A 20,167-nucleotide genomic window follows, 5' to 3' on the forward strand; every position below is an offset into this window, starting at 1 on the left:
GTATATGATTGATATAACGTGAGCATTTATATACATACACTGGTATTGCATTTTTCAGAAAGTGAACAGAGTGGGAGATTTTAATCCTGCTGTGAAGCAGAGCCCCTCTGAGGAGGTATGGGGGAAGGGTGCTGGTGGGTCACGCAGATTGTCTGAGCTCATATGCGAGCTGCCACATAGACAAAGCTGCTTTTTAGGGCGGTTACCCTTCATCCCGGCTACAGCCTCCTGTAGTCTGTTTCTTTCTCCACAGCCACTACTAGTGTTTAAAAAACAGACAGTTGAGAGTGCAAAAATGGATCATTACTAATGGAGGGAGCGTCATGAGAATGACTGAAAGGGGTTTTGCCCTTAGGACCGCAACAAATTCCCAGTATTGGCATCCCATGTAGAATCTTTGACATTTTTGGCTTCCAAAATGTGCACCGCGTACATAAAGAATTTTAAAATGGAATGATGGAATGCAGCAGGATGAGTAAACAAGAAATTAGTTTATAATGGATTTTAATCGCAAATGCAGCAGAAAATTGGGTTATTGTTTCAGACTGTCTCATTTAAAGGGTCCTTATTGTTCTGGTATAGGGTGTGTCAGAATAAAGATATAGTGAGAAAGGGTGAGTGACAGTATTTGTGTCTCCAAAAGTCCCCCTATTTGGTACTCTGACCTTGTGGGGGAGTGAATAAAACCATGTGCTTGTTTTTACCCTTTTACTGATCCTGCAGCTCATATAATCCACTGTTTAAGCTCCTTATCTGTAGCACTATTTTGAGAGAGAGAAAAAAATATATACTGTCTTTAATTTGTAATCTATATTTGATTTTTAATTTAAAAGACAATCATTAAAAAATGTAAATATTTTTCATTGACTTCTAGTCATGTAGTTGATTATTTATTTAACTTTTTTAATATGTGAATTTGTTTTCTGAGAGTGTTTACACTTGCTTTGATTATCTAAAGTAGCCTATATTCATAGAAATTAAAATGTAGCTATTATTTCAGAAGGTAAACTAAATATGTGTTTAGGAATTATGTTTACTTAGATACTGTTTTGTTGTTGTTTTAAACAGTAACCCTTATTCATATATTTAATAGTATGTCTTTGTTTTGTATTTTTATAGATCTAATAACAATAATAAAATACAAATGTTAACAACGCTTTAAATATTTATCGTGTAGTATTACGTACAAATATTTGTAGCATTGGTAATCGCCATATTAGTCATAAACAGCATTGAGCACTTTCCACGTGTCTTGTTTATAACACGACAAAAAAATAAACTACAATTACCATGAAGCATTCTCATTAAAAGGGCTTTCCTTCAAAGCGAAGTAGAGACGCAACTCCAAAATGCTGATTGGGTGTTGTAGTTGTATATTATAGTTTCTACGTTACATCGACGGATCACGAAGTTCTAAAAAACAACAAATCCCACAGTCCTTTGCGCCGCAATCACAGGCGTGACAAGCCACGGTAAATGTCCGTGTGTAGGCGAGTCACGTGTGGAGAGTCCGTTGATCTCGTTTCGTGTAAGCAGTGAATCTCTCCTGTTTGTTCATTTGATTTGGGCCTCATTTCATGTTGTTTTGAAAACAACATTTCGTGTAAATTCATCTATCTTGGCCGAAGAATGAGCGACAACGATGATATCGAGGTCGATAGTGATGTGAGTATAGTTATTTTTGTTTGTACTGTGCATGTATGAGAATGAAACCACTTGTATTTTCGATACCTTAAGCCTCAGTACGAGGCTAGCCTGTTAGCTAGTTAGCCATCCCAGCGTTTGAAATAATTTCCCAGCCAGTTTACTGAGAATATCAAGCCATATGAGCAATTACTCACGGGGGTCCAGTTTATACTTGTCTCCATATATTTACATTGTCTCCATATATTTACATATGCGATTCTGTGTAGTAAAACAGTGCATTGCATCAATCAATAGTCAGTTAACGTTAAGTATCTCTCTTACAGCTGTAGCTACAATTGTACTTTTCTGTTCTGTTTTCTTACAGGAAGAATCGCCGAGATTTCACTCTGTGGTGCGTAATAAGCGGAGAAATTTATCCAGTTTAGCCTTTAATGCCGAAAATTGCTTCTCTTTTTGAGATTAGCTACAATTTATTTCCGGGTAGGTACTGAACGGCCGCAATTTATTTGCATCGCTGGACGACAAAACAAGATAGAATCAAGCCTAAAAGGGGGTAGATGTGGTGGATCTAATGAGGACACAGTCAGCTTGTTTTGAGTCGGTTCAGGGAGCTCAGTGCTCGACAGCAGGAGGGAGGGAGGGAGAGATGTACGTGAGAAAGCTGCATCTACGCTGCGAGCGCGTGACGCGACGCGCCAGAACGCTCGCGTTATAATCAGCCAACGGATTCTCTTCTGTCGAGCGTTCTAGAGTGTCGCGACGCTAGCGGTGTATTTTGCCTATTAGTTGGATGACGTTAAATACGAGGGCAGGGCTTCATCATTTCACCCCAACGAGATCTTGTTTTTTTTTTTTGACTGTGTGTGAATAAATAATCAACTTTAAATATAAATCCTTAACCTATGTAACATCCCCCTTTTCGGTTTTCAAAGCCATTTTGTTGTGTATTACCAAAGCATTAATAACCAGACAAAACAATGATAGAAAAGAGGAAAATGTTAACATTAACAAAATACACCCTTGTATACATATAACACAAACAAACACACACACATATAAATATAAGAAACTTAAATTGGAATGTATTAACTAAATGGAATTTTTCTATCCCCAGAATAAACTGTTTATTTAACATCAAATTGTTCCAAATCAGTATGATAAAAAAAAAAGAGAATTGATGCCATGTAGGTGACTGAGTCTGTCAGTCCCTGATATTCTGTGTTAAATATTATATATGTTGTGTATCAAAGTCATACAGATTTAGAACAAGGTGAAGGGGTTGATGATGGTGCATTTTTTTTTATTGAATATCATTTGAAGTTAACTAAAATTTCCAGTCTGGGCAGTGAGGTTTTAAGGCAGTTGGTTGAAGTTTTCACACCTAACATTACTCATGTATTTGTGATGGTCCTTTTATTAAAGCATAATGCTTTTGTTTTTACCATTACACATCACTATATCCCAGAGGCCTGAACAAGTGTGTGAACCTGCTTCTTAACGAACAGGCATCTTTAAAGACATATATGTAGAGTAGAAATGCAGAGGTGACAAAAAGTAGCTTATCCAATGAATCAAATTGAAACTACATTGCTGAGTGCTTCATTTAAATGATGTGACCAAGTTAAAACTTCAGTGTCTATCTGAAACTGTATAAAATAATAAAATGGATTAAAATGCATATTTGGCCATTTTCAAAAACTAGAAAAGGCCTGACCATCACCTAAGTTCATGTAATATCACTTTGAAATTGACATTATAGCTTTCAATGCATATGGAAATTCCTTGGGATTTTGTGGAGATGGGACAACAGTCTGTTAACTAACCATAATGATTTTGCTATTCATTTAAAACATTTAAAGTGTCATGTGTAGACCTAACCTATTTGCTTAGCTTGTACTTGGGATGCTCGGTTTAACTAGAAAATGGGTTTGTAGATTCCTTCACAACCTAGATTAAAACTGAGACTAGATCATGGACTTCAACAGTACAATAATGGAATATACATTGCCATTTTTTAAAAATCCCAACCTATAAACATGTTTTGATGTTAAACATCTGTCGTCATTTACTCACATTCATGTTGTTCAAAATCTTAATGATTTCAAAACAAAAAGAAGATATTTTAATTGTTTTGAATTGTTTTCATAGCAAGATGTTTAATACGGCACTCATCACAAAGCAGGCTTGTTTTTACTAGTCTTGAGTTTTCATTGGGCAGACTGGAGACACAAGGTCTGCAATGTCCCCAAAGTCCTGTTTATCTCCCCCTTATTTTTGTGCTGGGAGGAAATAGTTTTTTTTTTTTTAATCAGGATGTTGAGACCATAAGAAAACAGGACAAGCACACATTGTAGACTATTCTGAGAAAGCCTTGCTCAGCCAAAGTACTTGTCATTTTGCGTTCTTTATGTAATATTATACCCCTTCATACCTTTTATTTCATGGAGACATTGTGCTTTTTATGACAGACTTGTGGAGAAACCACATGGATAGTTTTCACTATACTCGAGTGCAGAAGAATAGCCCTTGACATTGAGCACTTGGCCACCTCATGTGCATGTAACTCAATCCTGACATTGGCAGTGTACCGTGTAACATTTTAGACATCAGACAGACTGGATCTGCAGGTTACACTATGGCCCCACCTCACACTTCCAGGTGGCGCATAGACACTGGAATGTCTTTGTCCTGCCCAGTGGCATTTCAGCCTTTGGATAACTGCTTTCTTTTTTGCTTTTTTTTTCCCCCACTGAATGCAAAAGAGGCACTTGTTAATGAGTCACTGGATTCGAAACAGGTTTTACAGCTGTGCTTTTATGTAATAACAGTGTCTTGGCCAAGCCCAGTGACATTGGACTCCAGTGGCCATGTTGTTTTCTCAGAGAAACAGTCTCAGGGTACTAAAATGAGACCCAACAGACAGACTTTTTGAGGGATACTACAATTGCAGTCTTTGTCCTATAAAAGCAGATCAATTAATTTTAAATTAACTAAAGGATATCCTAAAAAAATTATGTTCTGACCAATATAGTCCAGAAGAATAAGCTGTAGAAGAAAAAAACTCCTTATGCAACTGCTTTCTTATTACAATTATCATGATCACTTAAAGACGAAACAATAGAATCCAGTTTTTAATGGTCTGTATTACTACATGGTTTATTAGTCCAGCTATAAATGTTTTTTCATAACACTATAAGCCAATGGCACCAGACCAGCAAAGAGGCTGAAGCCACTGTGATTCTCTCATTGCAGGCAGACAAACGGGCACATCACAATGCGCTGGAGCGCAAACGTAGGGACCACATCAAAGACAGCTTTCACAGCCTTCGGGATTCCGTTCCCGCCTTGCAAGGGGAAAAGGTTGGTGAATGTCAGTGGTAAAAGTAAAACCATGAGGAGCATAAGTAGGCATTTTTGGATTAGGATTTTTGTTTCATGTGCTTTTTGTAAATTAAATGTCTGCTGTTACACTAAATGTTTATTGAATGCGATAGCTTTGAATGTTATAATGAGATGATTAGCATGGGATTTCCATGTTGAGGTGTAAATGAAAAGCATTATGAGAATGGGGAGCAGAGTAGGGCCAGACTGACTGATGTGATCCCGGTACAGGCGTGGTGCCAGGAAGCCATTACAAGGGGAAATGTGGTTTCTCCTTCCTCTTGTGTTTCTTATCGGAAATAGATGGTTCAAGAATGTGGTAGAAATAAATAATTTTTGACCTTTATGATAGAGCTGTATTTCTTTTCACATGACTAGGATTGCACAATATATTGGTTATTGGCTGATATAATCTTAAAGCATGAATAAAAATGTAATCTTTAACAAATCTTTAGTATATATTTGTACTGTAAATTATAATCTTGTGATGTCAGCATTTGTTTAATTGAATATTTCTAAGCATTTCAAATTTATTTTATAGACACACATTGTAGAGTTTTCAGCCATTTATTGGTTATTGGTCATAACATGAACATTTTTGCCTTATCAGTGATAGCCAGAATCTTCTAAATGTGTAGCTATTAAAATAAGGGATTTTTAAGCAATTTGTGTGTTTTCATTAGGGATTGTGCTTAACCCAAAGTATACTTCACTTTTTACATGTGCGCGAGGAACAGCTTTCAGTGTGTTACGTCATCAGAATAGTAACCGCACATACTTTGTACACATGCGCATTAAATTTGTTAAGCAGTAATCAGTTGTTCCACAAGGTGGTAACGCTGTCCCAGGCCTTTGATTCACAGTAGAAACCGAAACGAAAGAGACGGGAAGAAAAACAAAATAGTGGTGACTGCAACAACAACAGACGGGCGCATTGACAAGCACTTGTGAGTGATAGGAAATGGCCCGGCTTTGGTTTAAAAAAACAGCTTTGGTTTAAAAGACTTCAAAAGAAATTTGTTATCATCGGTCATGTATTATGGATGAAGACAGAGCCAGACACTGGACATGGATGAAGCTTTCTATAGCACACGTGCATTCGCGCACAACATTAAATGGAGAATACTTCAAAAGGCTACACATTCAATTATACTCGCATGCTAGCGAACACGTACAAAAACGAAGTATACTTTGGGTTTTAGGATTCATATGTGTGCAATGTTATCTGCATTCCTTGCGTCAAATTCTAGTTTTTCATTTGTTGCTGACAGCAATCTATCAAACAGGCATCCCGAGCCCAAATCCTAGACAAAGCCACAGAGTACATTCAGTACATGCGACGAAAAAACCACACACACCAGCAGGACATCGACGACCTGAAGAGGCAGAACGCTCTGTTGGAGCAACAAGGTGGGTGTCGCTACGTTACTCCTCACTTTTGTCTTCTGGTCATGCCGATCCAAGTCTAATTTGGCTGTTGTAGTTCCAATGAATGAAGAATGTGTGGTCTACTTTTTTAATTTCCAGTACGGGCACTGGAGAAAGTCAAGGGGACCACACAGCTGCAGGCCAACTACTCCTCTTCAGACAGCAGCCTGTACACCAACCCCAAGGGCAGCGCTGTATCGGCCTTCGACGGTGGTTCTGACTCGAGCTCGGAGTCTGAGCCGGAGGAACAGCGTTCCCGGAAGAAGCCCCGTGGGGAGGACAGCTAAACAGCGGATTCTCGGCCTGCTCTACAAAGTTCTCCTCTGAGGGGAGGGAGAGTTACAGCAATGGTCTGTTTCTTGTTGTTTTTTGTGTACCTCAATCGCCCCAAACCACCTTGATCAATCTCTTTCAGTGAATGTCAACCCTTGATTCCACACCTGAAGAAACCTCTGCCAGGTTTTCAAGAGAGAGGGACGCCTGATACGGGAAGAACACTCACAGAAAACGGCTTGTTTTTACTCTCCCTCCCTCTCCGACTCGGTTTGTCCATCTTGTGTCCTGGCACATGCAACAACAAATGATGATTTAAACCCAAAATGAGGCAGCTTTGCAACTTTTTGTTTTGTTCCCTTGTCTGCAATCCCTCCAGGTGGATATCCAAAGGGTTGAATGAGGCGTACGGCTCCTAGCACTGCTAAAATATACTTTTTTGTTGTTGAATATCTTAAAGCCTGCTTAGAACTTACCCTTAGCTGAATTGTCCCGAGTGGTTTGCCTTTCTAAATATTTGTTACTTTTCCATAAAGGAATGTTTTTGAAGCATCTATCAGTGTACCTCTTGTTAGACCTAGGGGATGAGTGATACGTTTTGACGTTATCGATAAAATCCCTTATTTAAAAAATACAAAAAACTAAAAAATGCTTTATGGGAAGGCTGCTGAGCTTGTGTTGTATTTGTTGTTTTAGCCTGATGTAGTAAAGTTTACAGGTTGGGGAAAAAAAAGATTTTCTTTTAAAACAAGGGGGATAAAAATAAGTGATGAAGCATATATTTTGCATCTGAGCCTCCCAAACATGTTTTTTTATGTATTTCACTCCATATTGGGAATATAAACGTTTTAAATGATTCCCCCCCCCACAAAGCTAGTCATTCTTGAAAGAGTAGATTCATGTCATGACTTTAAAAGATAAATGTTCTAAATGTTCATCGGAAATTTGAACGCTGCACACCACAAAAATTGCATTTTGAGTGTATAGGAGACATGAGTGTGTGTGTGTGCGCCCACACGTGTATCTTTTACCATATTTTCCACTTAGTACATTAGTAAACTGAGCAGGTCTTTTTTTGTTTCCATTCCATGGAAATTACAGGTATGTTGTACATACTGCCAACAGTTGTCTTGCAAGTTGAGGCCTACCTTTACAATAAGAATATAAATAAAACTATTTTATCCTTTACATATGTGTGGTTCTTTTGGTTCTCATTCTTTTTGACTCCAAGGTCCCAGTTGTCCACAACAACACATTGAAGTCATGTTTCCAACCTGTATGACTTTGAGTTTTCAAACACTAAGCTCAGGTGCTAAACTTAAAAACTGGCCAAAAAAAAAGCGCCATAAAATGTCTATTATGTGTGTGCTTTAATCAAAGTCTTGTGTAATGAACAAATACAATTTCATTGAATCTGTTCCCCTCCATCATAGGTCTCAAATTTCATTCATACTTATGCATATCCATATGCTCGCATCAGGAGATGCCTTCACCCCATTGGAATCAACGTGGGTGAGGATGAATTTTATGGATTACTTTACTTTAATGCTGCTTTTTTTATGTCAAAACCTTTGTTCCCATTTCCTTTCATTTACATTAAAACGCAGTGTCAACATTCTTCCACACATCTCCTTTTATGTTCCACAAAAGAAATAAAGTCATACAGGTTTGAACCTTGGACATGCGAGTCAGTGAATAATGACACAAATTTCATTTTTGGATTAACTCATGAACTCATGCCTTACTGAATACAGTTTAAAAGCTCACTGAACAGCACAGATGGTATTTTTCAACTGCAGCCAAAGATTACAAAATGTAAACACTGGAAACTATATCTACATATTTGGCATTTACCATATTAATTTCAGTCAAGCAGCACTCCAAATTAGAGATGATTAATGAGTTAAATAAAGGACTGCCCTCAATGAGTATAGATCCTCCACAATATACCTGCCAGTGAATAAAAACAAACATCCATCCAATTCTTTTATTTCTTTCCAGAACCTACTGCCACATGCACTCTGGGAAACATTTACTAAAGCCCAAAATAAGCTGGTATGTTGGAATAAAATATCAATCAACGACTGGTGCATGAAGAACACCTCGCCTAGTCAGTCTCTACAGTTTTCCCTGGCTAAAACCCATAAGCTGTAGTAGACCAGGCCCTCAAAGAGTGTTTCCCCATCTGTATATGCTATAAAGACCATCAAAGGACGTTTGGCTACAGCATTTACAGAAGATGCCTCTGCATTAGGTCAAGCTAGCTCAAACCCCCAATTTGTGTTTATAATAGAAAAAGGAAAAGTCTATGACTGGTCCATTGCACTTGGTGTAGGTCCCGTCTGACCTGGAACAGGTAACCGGTGGAAATATTCAATCGCTTTGACGACCTTCTCTGGGCAGATGTTGTAAACTGGATGAGTTGGTGCCTGGATAGAAGAAATATGAGAACATTATTAGTTGTTATTATTAGTACATTCATGTCAATTTGAGATGGCTCAACTGAATTTTCAGTATCTCTCACCAGTCTGTTCTCATCCCGACCAAGGATCAGCTCGTTGTGGAGGTCTTTGTTTCCGAAATGCTGTGCTACTGAGAGTCCGCTCAGACAGTAGCACGTGTGGTAGAAATCTCTAGACCTGTGGGGAACCAGTGAGGAACCATTATGAAAGTCTAGTTTGGTCTGCATAGTTAGTAAAAGGAAAAAATTTTTTTTCAGATTTTAAAGTTGACATTTTATTTTAGTTTGATCCACAAGGTTAAACAAGACAGATGTAATGGTTTTCCCATGACCTTTCCAGGTAGATGTTTGTGGTTTTATTCGTAACTGTAAAAAGGATATTTACAAATCTTTAAAAGTCCTGTTTGTGATTCATTAAAAAGAATCAATTCAAAAGAATGATTCACTCACAAATTTGACATCACTACAGTAAGTTTCACTCCAGTTTTAGAGCAGAGCAGAACTAGAAAATGAATTTATTATAAAAATCCTTCATAAAAAAACTTCATAAATACATTTTCTCCTCCCAAGAAAATACAACTAAATTAATATATACTTAATTTTAGTGTTATCATAATGATATACAATTTAAAACAACCATTAAAACAAGCTAAAAAAAACCAACAACTTTCTAATGTTTATTATAAAACGGACATTTTTGGTCCTTGATTCTGATTGGTTGAGCCGTTTAGAAGCTGTTGTGAATTACACTACAAACATTCACCTTTGTTTACTTCTGTGTGTTGCTCGGCAACCACTTTCTTGGAACCAGGGTTTCATTTTTTATTGAAGCATCCCTGGGCGCCGCCATTGGTTAACGGACCCCCACCTGCTGTTAGCATTCCTTTGACTCCCATTCATTTTGGCGTCACTTTGACAGCGAATAACTTTACATCTGGGGCGTTTAACGACTCCATTTGTCAATTCATTATTTCTAAAGAAAATTGACAATGTATAAAAGGCCCCGTTACATTGTACCTTTGTTGTGGCCCCATAGGAGCAGTTTTTGTAAAAAAATAGGCTAACGATTGCGTCATAACCTGCGACTCTCTGTCGCACAGTAGAGAAATTACCGTATGGACAGGAGGAGAAGCTCGCAGGCAATCTTTTACTGTTTATGAGGCAATCGGGGGGATGTGGAGACAAAGTCAAGGAAGAAGCCCATGGAGAGTCCATAAAAGCAACGAGACAAAATTATTCAACAACGTCTGCAAGATTGGGTGGGTGATTCAGACTTCTCTTGGCACAGCGATTAGAAGACTTACAGACAGTTTGAAAGAGGACAGACAGGTTGCTCACGTGACATCTACGTCCTCAAGCTCAGTTTAAGTCTGCGCAGTACACTCGACCCCTAGGAAGTGCGTGCTTCTAATTGACTTCACTGGTTTCTGTTGAATCTAATTGTGTCGCTGTGTCCATTTCTTTTACTGTCTATTGTTGGAACCACAACTGTTTCTGAGGAACTACATTGTTTGGTGGAAGAATACTGTTTTTATTCATATCATTACACTTTATTTGCTCTGTTTTATTAAGCGAAACCTCACTATGTATATGGAATAACCATTTTATAAAAGCAATAAGCCTCGTGAAGCCGTGGTTTACAGTCAATTTATAACAGTAAGGGTTTTTTTTGCCCCTTAGCTGTTATAAATTATATTAAAATTCTAAATTAGCCGTGGTTTACATTTAATTTTTAACAGCTAAGGGATTAAAACCCTCCCCAAAACTCCCATATCGGTTATAAATTCACTGTAAACCATGGCTTCTTGCTTTAATTCAATGCTCTCAAAATTTTTTTCCCTTGAAGAACCAGGGTTCCCACCATCTTGAAACTGGATATACTGAATAACGACGTCTAATTTGAAAAGTGCTGATTTTTTAAATGTATTCCGTTTACATTTGGTGAACATTTTTCAAGCTATGCCAAGCTTTAAGATATTGGGTAGCAAGTGTGATTAAATTTTTTTTTTATATATATATAGAAATCCTTATCCAGTAAATCACAAGAAACTGGAAAGGTCATGGGGCCTTCAAATATAGTTTTTTTTGTGATAATCCAAAAGTTTGAGAATCTGACTTGTCATTTGACACATTATTACTGTTGATATCACTGCAAGCTTATAGACTGTATTATAAATATGCATGTAATTGTGTGTGCGCTGGAAGAGCGGCACTCACTTGCCAGGTTTGTCCAGAAGGCCTCCCCCAGGATTCTGGCAGCAGAGGAGGATGTATTCCTGCAGAGCCTTTCTCTCAAACATCCAGCTACTCACACTCAGTGTTGAGTCTCCTACACAGTAATATTTTCTTAGGTTAAACTACTAAATCTGACACTAGAGCCAATGTTTTTTTTATATATATATCCAAATTAAGACCAAAAAGTACACTGCAAAAAAACATGCAGACAAAAATGTGTAAATGAATGAATGGAACCTTCAGTGAACCTTGTAGTTATTTAATTCCTTGAAAGTCGCTAACTGTTCATATATAAGTAAAAATGTCAGTTGTTTTTCTAGGATAACCGCTCACCTTCTTTGAAAAGAGCCCTGTGGAGTAATGGTAATAGTCCTGCTTGCCAGAAGGAGTAACATCCATCCACCAGCTTGTTACAGCGGCCCTGAAATCCACCTTCAAAGCGCATTTGTTTGCTGGTTACCCAGCGCTTATGAAGGAAAAAGAGAGAAAAGCCTCCAATTTACTGGTTTACAAGTATCAGCATAGGAAGATCATTAGTGATGCTGCCTTATCATTAAGACAAATCTGCCTGTGCACTGGGACTGTTAATGTCAATGTCTGCCGAAGACCCTGGAGAATGAGATCTGCCGATCTATGATGTTGCAGCACACCGATGTTAATATTTACAAGCATGTGTCCCTGAGGAACTGGTAATGAGACGCTTCTCCCTGAAACGTTCAGGATACATGCAACTAACCTTTAACGCATCTCATAAACCCCAATTTATTGACTCTAATGGACAGGAAGAGTCAGGTTAAATAAAAGGTGGAACTGTAGCAAAGGGAAAACAAGGCAAGACAAAGGACTTACTAACAAGGCTTTGAGATCCAGCATATGTTCTTTGCCCAGTATGACCAGAGCAGCAGTACCACAGAAGGTGTAGCCACCATGTGCCTCGAGTCCTGGAACTCCACCTAAACCGCCCTCCCAGTTCTGACAGCTGAAGCCCGAAGGAAAGCACAACATCACGATATTTATTATTTTGTCATTCTGCGTGAGGTGTCTGTGATTTAACTCACTTAGGGACAGAACATCCTTTTTTGTTTCAAACGTGAAACAGATGGCAGAGGAATGGGACAAATTTTTCCCCAAAAATTCAGAATTAGTTTTTCTTTACAACCATGTTGGGGTGGCCATATGTGCCATTTTTACGGGAAACTTCCTGGCCAGGATTTTTATGCTGCTTCAAATATACACAGTAGTTTGACCAATACCATGCAGGTATTGTACATAAATCAACCAATCGTGGAGCATCGCGCACGAGGAGGTGAGAGAACAATCAAAGCGATGCAAATACACACGTGTGTTTGTTAAATCATTCTACTTGAAGCTGCACACATTATATGGAGCGATTTCAAAGCATAAGGAGCCATCTGCTCTGCTCTCTATAGCTTTCGTGAAATGAAGTCATACTTTGATCTATCGGCACAGTGCTAACAGCCAAAACCTGGATATTTTAGGCAATATAGAAATCCTGGCAAGGGTGCGTCCCGTGAAAAAAAATGGCTTGTATGGTCCTCCTAGTTATACGGGATGACATCACATTTATAGGGATTATATGATCATATTTTAGTCATTTTTTTATCAAACCTCAATATTTGATTTTGTATGCTTTATTATACAATATGAATATGACAAAATCACATAAAATCACTCAAACTTACATTAAAATTATATTAGATAATTCAAGACATTGATAAACTCTATAATAGCACATAAATAATACTAAAATAACACTAACCCCAACAACTAGCCAACATTTCATGGTGGGGTGAAAGGCTGTAACTAAACTGGCATGTTTGAAAAGAACATGTGGAAGTAGTTACCTGAGAATCCAATTGTGCGTCCCATCAAACAGGGTGGGCGTGATTATATTGGTGAGTGAAGCCACAGATGCAGCACAATAAGCACTCCTATCAGATCAGACACACAAGAGCAACCAGGAGTCAACAGGCACACAATGATCACCATCTATGCATGTAAATAACCACAAGCCACTTCCAATTACTTTTCAAAGTGACTTTCTTTGTTTAGCACAGACGTACAGTGAACGTGAAGCATTTTTCTAGCATTAATCTGTCTGCTGGGAAAAGTAAAAGGTCACTCTTGAAAAATGGTTCAGCACAGTAACATCAGAGCATGGGGAATAAAGAGATGTGTGGCTGTTGTGAAGATGGTTCAGGGTTCGCTGGAACAACGGTGACAGAGCTCACCTGACGTCCACCTCCCCGCCCACATGCATCACAAAGGAGCCATCTGGCTGCTTCACAGAGTACAGGAAGTCCAGGAGCTTCTCTCTGATGAGGGAGGAGGCAAACAGAATGTGTTTCCATAGTAATTTGATCAACGCAACATCTGTAGGCAACCAGGTGATAATGCAAACCTGTTGATGACTTTGTAGGCCTCCTCTGTGCCCAGGATGCAAAGGGCATTTACAGCTGCGTAGGTGGGAGCCAGGTGAGCGTGTTGACCTGGACCACCACTGAACCCACCTGTCGGACTCTGACATCTGGCCAGGAACTGGCACACGCTGGCAGACAACAGTTAATGTTGATATAGGCATATAAATGTGATAGGAACTTAAAATTTTGGCAAAAAGCCATATCCTAAAATAATAAGGGAATCGGCTTTATTTTAAAACATTATTTTCATGTTTTTACTGATAACAGAAAAATGACAGTTACTGAAATTTTATAATATCTTGTTTAATTAAATTAATAAATGACTAAACTAAAATTAATAATTTTACATTGTATTAAAAAAAAAGTGATTTTCAGTTTGAAATTTGCTCAAGGTTAATTGTCTGTGTTACGCCATTTTTCTGTCTGTTTGGAACTACTAGTAGTAGTAGATTCCTATTTAATGCCATGGCAGCATCTTTTATGGCAAAAACCATAAAAAATAAAAAAAACAATACAATAAAAACCAGCAAAATCATAACCACCCACGATGTAAAAAATCCTTCAACCCAGCAGCTATAAAGCAATCTAAGCCTAGTCTGCATGGAGAAAAAATGTATCTGTGTCATAGCTATTACTGTAATGCAACTTTGACTTTATCTGTAGTGGGCACATTAAGACTAGGATAGTAACTGGGTAAGGGGACCTAGCCACGTGTACTCTGATAGTGAACTGCAGAGAAGAGCTGATACTCACTCTGAGGCCACTGCTGCCGGCACGGGCTCCTCTAGCAGCTCCAGACTGTGCAGGATCCAGTAGCAGAGCCAAGGCCGGCTGGCATCCAAACACTGAAGCCAGACAACATGCAGATTCAGCAGCCATTACCACCAGTCTCACACACAGAGCTGCTCTGGAACATGGTGTTCTCAAACACACACACGCACACACACACAAAAACTAGAAGCATAGTGTTCTCCACAACCCACCCACTCAACCACATTCACTTAAGTATTGTATCACGAGACTGTAGATCTTCAATAGCTTTGTGTAAACCAGTTATGTATTTGTTTTATTAATTAAACTAAACAGTTTTTTCTTTTAAATATTCAGTTAAATGGGGTTCAACTAGAATTTAAAAACTGTCATTAATTGATTCACCCTTGTGTCACTCCATCCAAACCTCTATGAGTGTATGACTTTTTAACAACAAACCCAAAATGAGATATTTAGCAGAATGTCTAAGCTGTTTTTTATTTTTTATTTTTTTTGTCTCATCTGTCAAAAATTATTTGTGATTATTCTCATGATTTTCTTCAATTATTTTTCCACATTGTACCCTTTTGTTTTGTTTTCCACCCATGAACGTAAGTCATACAGGTTTGGACTGCCATGAGGATGAGTAAACAATGAAAACTTTTTAATAATGTGTAAACTATCCCTTTAAGTCAGTGCTATTATCTTTAACTAGAAAATAAAACCATAAAAACATTTGCATTACATAAAAATAAATATTAACTGTCTGCAATAAGTAACTATTTTTCAAGTTGAAGTGTTAAAATAACTAAAACTAAATAAAAATAAAACCTATTACAAAGACATTATAAAGGTATACTATTAAGACATAAAACACAGAAAATGTACAATTAAAATAAAAATATATTTTTTCCAGAAGACACTGTTTACCTCATATGCATCAGAGAGATGGCCTAAGCCTTTCTTCAGATAGTGATAGTGTTGCTCCCTCAATAAAGCAGGCCTGAAAAAAAAGAATCATCAATTTAAACATCTTACTAGAATCTACCTATTGCAAACTAGAAATATATTTTTTTTAATCAAATATATCTCTCTATTCAAATACTGGAAACTGATCAATTTCAACTTTACACAAGATTTAGAATAGCCTAGTACAAGGCAACAACTCATTTGTACGAAGTTCGTTCAACAACTGAGCGGACATCCTCCAGTTAATCCCATCAAAGGAAGTGGCAGTATTTAAAAAGAGTCCGAACAGCCTACACACAGTACGCTTGACTTCAGAGGTGCTGGGGCATGTCTAATGTGATGGTACCTCAGCTGAAAGAACAGATCATTAACCCCTGTTGTTTCTCTCCTCTGCTGCTCTCTGCTGGGCCACAAAAAGCCAGATCAGAGTGATGTATGGCATTCACCAGGCAAGTTTCATATCAATGAATGCTTTAGCTGACAAATTTGTTGCACTGCCTAAAATCAAGTGCAATTAAACTGACAAATGGAATTTATTTCTGACAAGCTTAATTTTCAGCAGCTATTACTCCAGTCTTCAGTGTCATGTGATCCTTCAGAAATCAATCTATATATCTAGTACTCAAGAAACATTTCTTATCATCAATGTTAAAACAGTTGTGCTGCTAAAAACTCAGGGTTTTCAGGGTTCCTTGATGAATTGAAAGTTTAAAAAGAGCAACATTTATTTTAGATAGAAACCTTTTGCCACATTGTAAATGTCTTCATTGTCACTTTTGATCAATTTAATACATCAATGCCAGTGGTGTAGCGAGTCAGACCCGGGCCCATATGCAAATGATTGGCACAGGCCCCTCATTTATATACATTTTCCTGTTTAATATTTGCAGCACAAAATAAACATGAATATTTGAATCCATGTTGAAGAATCAGAACAATTTAATACAAATGAATTTAATTCAATTCATATTTAAAATAATATTTTCGGTTAACGGTTAATAATCAGTTAACAAGGATCGGTTGTCGGTTAGGAAATGAACATCCCCAAGAGGCACAAAAAGGTATTTATTGTTTGAAATTCTAAAAAAAACTTTTACTTTGTTTCAGTACTGAAAGTCTTGTCTGTTAGCTTGTTGTTAGGGATAAGTTACAGAAATAAATTACAAAATATCATGACTATAAAGTATTGTTGAAAACTAAGATTACGACAGCTCCAAATTTCCCTTCTCCTGCAAACTATCCAAAAAGTGCTCATGTGTTCTAGCAGCTAGTTCCCCATCTGAAAGTTTTTAGTGCCATGTGGAACAGTGTCATGCCACAGAGCATCTCTTAAACCACAAACCGTTGACAGACTTCCATAATTCACCCCAGTTGTCAAATGTGCAAAAAATTTCAATTTCATTTCTTCCAAGAAGCTGTCAGAATATACTTTTTGCACTCTTTTTACATATGGTTAGATTTAAATGTGTTAGTTTAATTAAAAACATGTAAACTGTCACATATTTAATGGTGTTTTTGCCACTAAACATTAAGAATGTGTTTAGAAACAATAGCTGTCTATCCAGATCATGTTGTATTCATTTTGAAATGTGGCAGAAGAAAATCACCGAATGCAAAAATATTGAGATAAAGAAAGATGAATAGAGATGTTGCCCTGCCCTCCCAAATCTACCAAATTAGAATCTTCTATATAGTTCCCTGCATGTTGTGATGCTACAAAATAATACAAATGAAGAGACTGTGCTACAAAACATACATAGCAGACACGAACAGAGAACAGTCTAATGTTGGTTTTGTTGCCAAAGACATTTTCATGAACATATTTTACATGTACAGAATAATAGTGACTGCTGTCAAAAAGCAGCACCCTGAAGCTCTATGAACTGATAATGGCCAGAGAAGGCTAAACTTTACTTACTGCGGGGAGGTGTGAATTTGCTGGTAAACACTGTACACCTCTTGAATACTGCGTTCAACTTTTCTCTAAATTTAATGATAAAACAGGAAGCAAAAAATTTGAAAGTGAATTAATCAAACAGAAAATGTGACAACAAGCCAAATGACAAGCAGACAATATCCACTGTGGTCGATGCTGTTATGTATATGGGTGGCTGACATCACATCCTGTTCAGTATGTCATGCAAAGACCACTGATCTATAATATAGAACATATATATATATATTTAAAATTCAGATCAATAACAGTCACACTTTATTTTAAAAATGAAGGAAACTGAAAATAATACAGTCTTTAAATGATTATATAGTTAATAACACTATACATTACACATACAACTGTCAACCACCCATATAACAATGCAGATCATACACTACAGTGCAACTTAACATACACCAGTGAAGTATGAGCAGATTCTCAAACGTCTGCAAATGTTCACTCAGTAATGAAAAGTCTGACATCATTTAGACAAGTTCATGTTCTCCCTAACATCTCCTTTTTGTGTTGACAACATGAGGCCGAGCATCGATGACAGAATTACAAACTCTTTAAATGAACCTGTACTATTTACAAAAATGTAATAAACAAGCACTAGGTGAGCTGGATGCAGTGGCATTAGTATTTCTGCACGTGTAGAACACCCTGCTAGATTTTTGGTAAGCACTACTGTACACAGCACAGAGTAAGAAGACAGTTAGCTTTGCGCTAATACCAATTAGCTAACTAATACTAAGAGTTAAGCTCACCTGTTCTTTCGAGGTCACCGTTTGCAAGCCGTCATCGTTGAAAAGCTCAGTGCAGTGTGATTCACGAAAGCATCGCAGAGGAGGAGACGCCTCTTCCATGATGAGATTTTAAAACACATGCACTCACTGTAATTGAGAGGAAGCAGTTTTCCAGCAGAGCAAGTGTCAAGACAGCGTGGGAGGGGTTTCCTCAATGGAGGCAAGTGACTTACAGCTTAAGTACGGAAAACCTGAAGGCACATTTGAGAAAGCGCAAATAGTGATGATGACACGAGACGTACTTCTTCTTCTTTTGATTTTATGGCGGGTTGCGAACGTTCTGTAGTTCTTATTGTTTTGGTTTTATGGCGGTTTCCGAAAGCTATGCTGTTCTTCGCGGTTCTTCGACAGAAACGAGATTGTCAGAAACGGCTGAAAAAAATATTCAGGGATTATTTTACGTCATGACGCAATACGTATCACGTCGTTTTTTATTGCAAATAAAGGGTACAAATCACATGTGATTAGCCAAAATATACATAACACACAAAACACAGAGGAAAATAGAAAATAAAATAAAACTGCCAGGGGAAGCTTACAGGTCATTACAAAGAGAAGGAGGACCATATGTTTACAGTTTTAACAGCCTTTTTGTTGTTTGAGACAGAAATCTGATTAATATAATGTTCAACTTCATGGATAAAAAGTTTTTTAGAGCTGAATTTACATTTATGAATGTGAAATTTTGCCAAAAGAATTAATAAGTTTATAATGAAGTACGTTTTTTCTTTACTTTGACTTATATAAAAACAAAAAATAACATCCTTCCACAGTACGGCAAAGTCTTTATAAATATGGTTAATGGTGAAGCTCTTGAGATTTTGCCAAAATGTTCTGATGTGTGGGCAATACCAAAAGAGGTGCAAAACAGTCTCTGGGTGGTCCTCACAAAAAAAAAAAAAAAAAAAAACCGTTTGTATTGATGTCCCTTTTAAATGTAATCATGTAATGATTAGCAGGGTAATATCTGTGAATTATTCTGAAGGATACTTCTTTCACCTTGTTTACTATCAAGTGTCTGTGAGGAATCATCCAAACCTTTTTCCAGTCAATATCATTTACAAATCAGTTACTCATAGACTGTGATCGTACCTAACATCCTTAAAAAATTCAACATTTTTAATTAATTTATATTGTTTTAATCATTGCTATTTATAATTGTATTTTATTTTTCATTTTATTCATTTATTCCTTTATTTATTTTGTTTTTGTGTAATTTTTTTTTCTTGGGTGTACATTTTGGTTATATGTATAGACTGTTTACTGGATACATTTGATATTCGTATGCTCTTTAATGATTGTACAGTATGATTTCTGTTTAATAAAAAACCTTACGTGACATATTATATGTCCTACAAAATGTACCGTATTTTTCGTACTATAAGTCGCACCTAAGTATAAGTCACATCAGCTGAAAAATTTTTTATGACGAGGAACATATATAAGTCGTACTGGACTATAAGTCGCATTTATTTAGAACCAATAGAAAACATTACCGTCTACAGCCGCGAGAGGGCGCTCTCTGTTTTCAATGTAGGCTACAGGAGCACTGAGCAGCATGTAGCGCCCTCTCGCGGCTGTAGATGGTAATGTTTTCTCTTGGTTCATGTCAAATTAACGTTGATAAATAAGTCGCACCTGACTATTAGTCACAGGACCAGCCAAACTATGAAAAAAAGTGCGATTTAATTCCGGAAAATACGGTAATAAAGTCATATGTAGACACACATAGCCTAACACTGATGATTTAAAACAGGGGTTTTCAAAGTGTGGGGCGCGCCTCCCCTGGGGGGCGCCAGAGCATGTCAGGGGAGGCGCAGGAAAAATTATAATAAATTAA

At 37.4% G+C, this 20,167-nt stretch overlaps 2 protein-coding genes across 5 annotated transcripts; one reads left to right on the forward strand and one right to left on the reverse strand.

Annotated features, from left to right (window-relative positions):
• The first annotated feature begins 1,417 nt into the window (after window positions 1-1,417).
• On the forward strand, window positions 1,418-7,917 carry max (myc associated factor X). 4 transcript variants are annotated; one of them, XM_052586207.1, is made up of 5 exons: window positions 1,465-1,665; window positions 2,012-2,038; window positions 4,900-5,007; window positions 6,315-6,438; window positions 6,556-7,917. In XM_052586207.1, exons 1-5 carry the CDS (start codon window positions 1,630-1,632, stop codon window positions 6,741-6,743), a joined length of 483 nt encoding a protein of 160 aa, XP_052442167.1. In that variant the 5' UTR covers window positions 1,465-1,629; the 3' UTR covers window positions 6,744-7,917. The 4 variants fall into 4 exon arrangements, with proteins under 4 accessions (XP_052442168.1, XP_052442167.1, XP_052442166.1 ...); XM_052586206.1 differs by having other exon boundaries at window positions 1,468-1,665; window positions 6,300-6,438; XM_052586208.1 differs by lacking the exon at window positions 2,012-2,038 and having other exon boundaries at window positions 1,418-1,665; window positions 6,300-6,438.
• Window positions 7,918-8,702: 785 nt separating this feature from the next.
• On the reverse strand, window positions 8,703-18,674 carry LOC127983847 (protein farnesyltransferase subunit beta). The gene is made up of 12 exons (XM_052586205.1): window positions 18,289-18,674; window positions 17,504-17,568; window positions 15,547-15,619; window positions 14,620-14,711; window positions 13,848-13,994; window positions 13,678-13,761; window positions 13,291-13,377; window positions 12,275-12,404; window positions 11,759-11,891; window positions 11,408-11,519; window positions 9,254-9,368; window positions 8,703-9,158 (listed from the first exon to the last, which is right to left on the reverse strand). The coding sequence occupies exons 1-12, from the start codon at window positions 18,385-18,387 to the stop codon at window positions 9,036-9,038; spliced, it is 1,260 nt and encodes a 419-aa protein (XP_052442165.1). The 5' UTR covers window positions 18,388-18,674; the 3' UTR covers window positions 8,703-9,035.
• Between the last annotated feature and the right edge of the window lie 1,493 nt (window positions 18,675-20,167).

This window comes from Carassius gibelio, chromosome B20, assembly GCF_023724105.1.
Source record: "Carassius gibelio isolate Cgi1373 ecotype wild population from Czech Republic chromosome B20, carGib1.2-hapl.c, whole genome shotgun sequence".
Classification (NCBI taxonomy): domain Eukaryota; kingdom Metazoa; phylum Chordata; class Actinopteri; order Cypriniformes; family Cyprinidae; genus Carassius; species Carassius gibelio.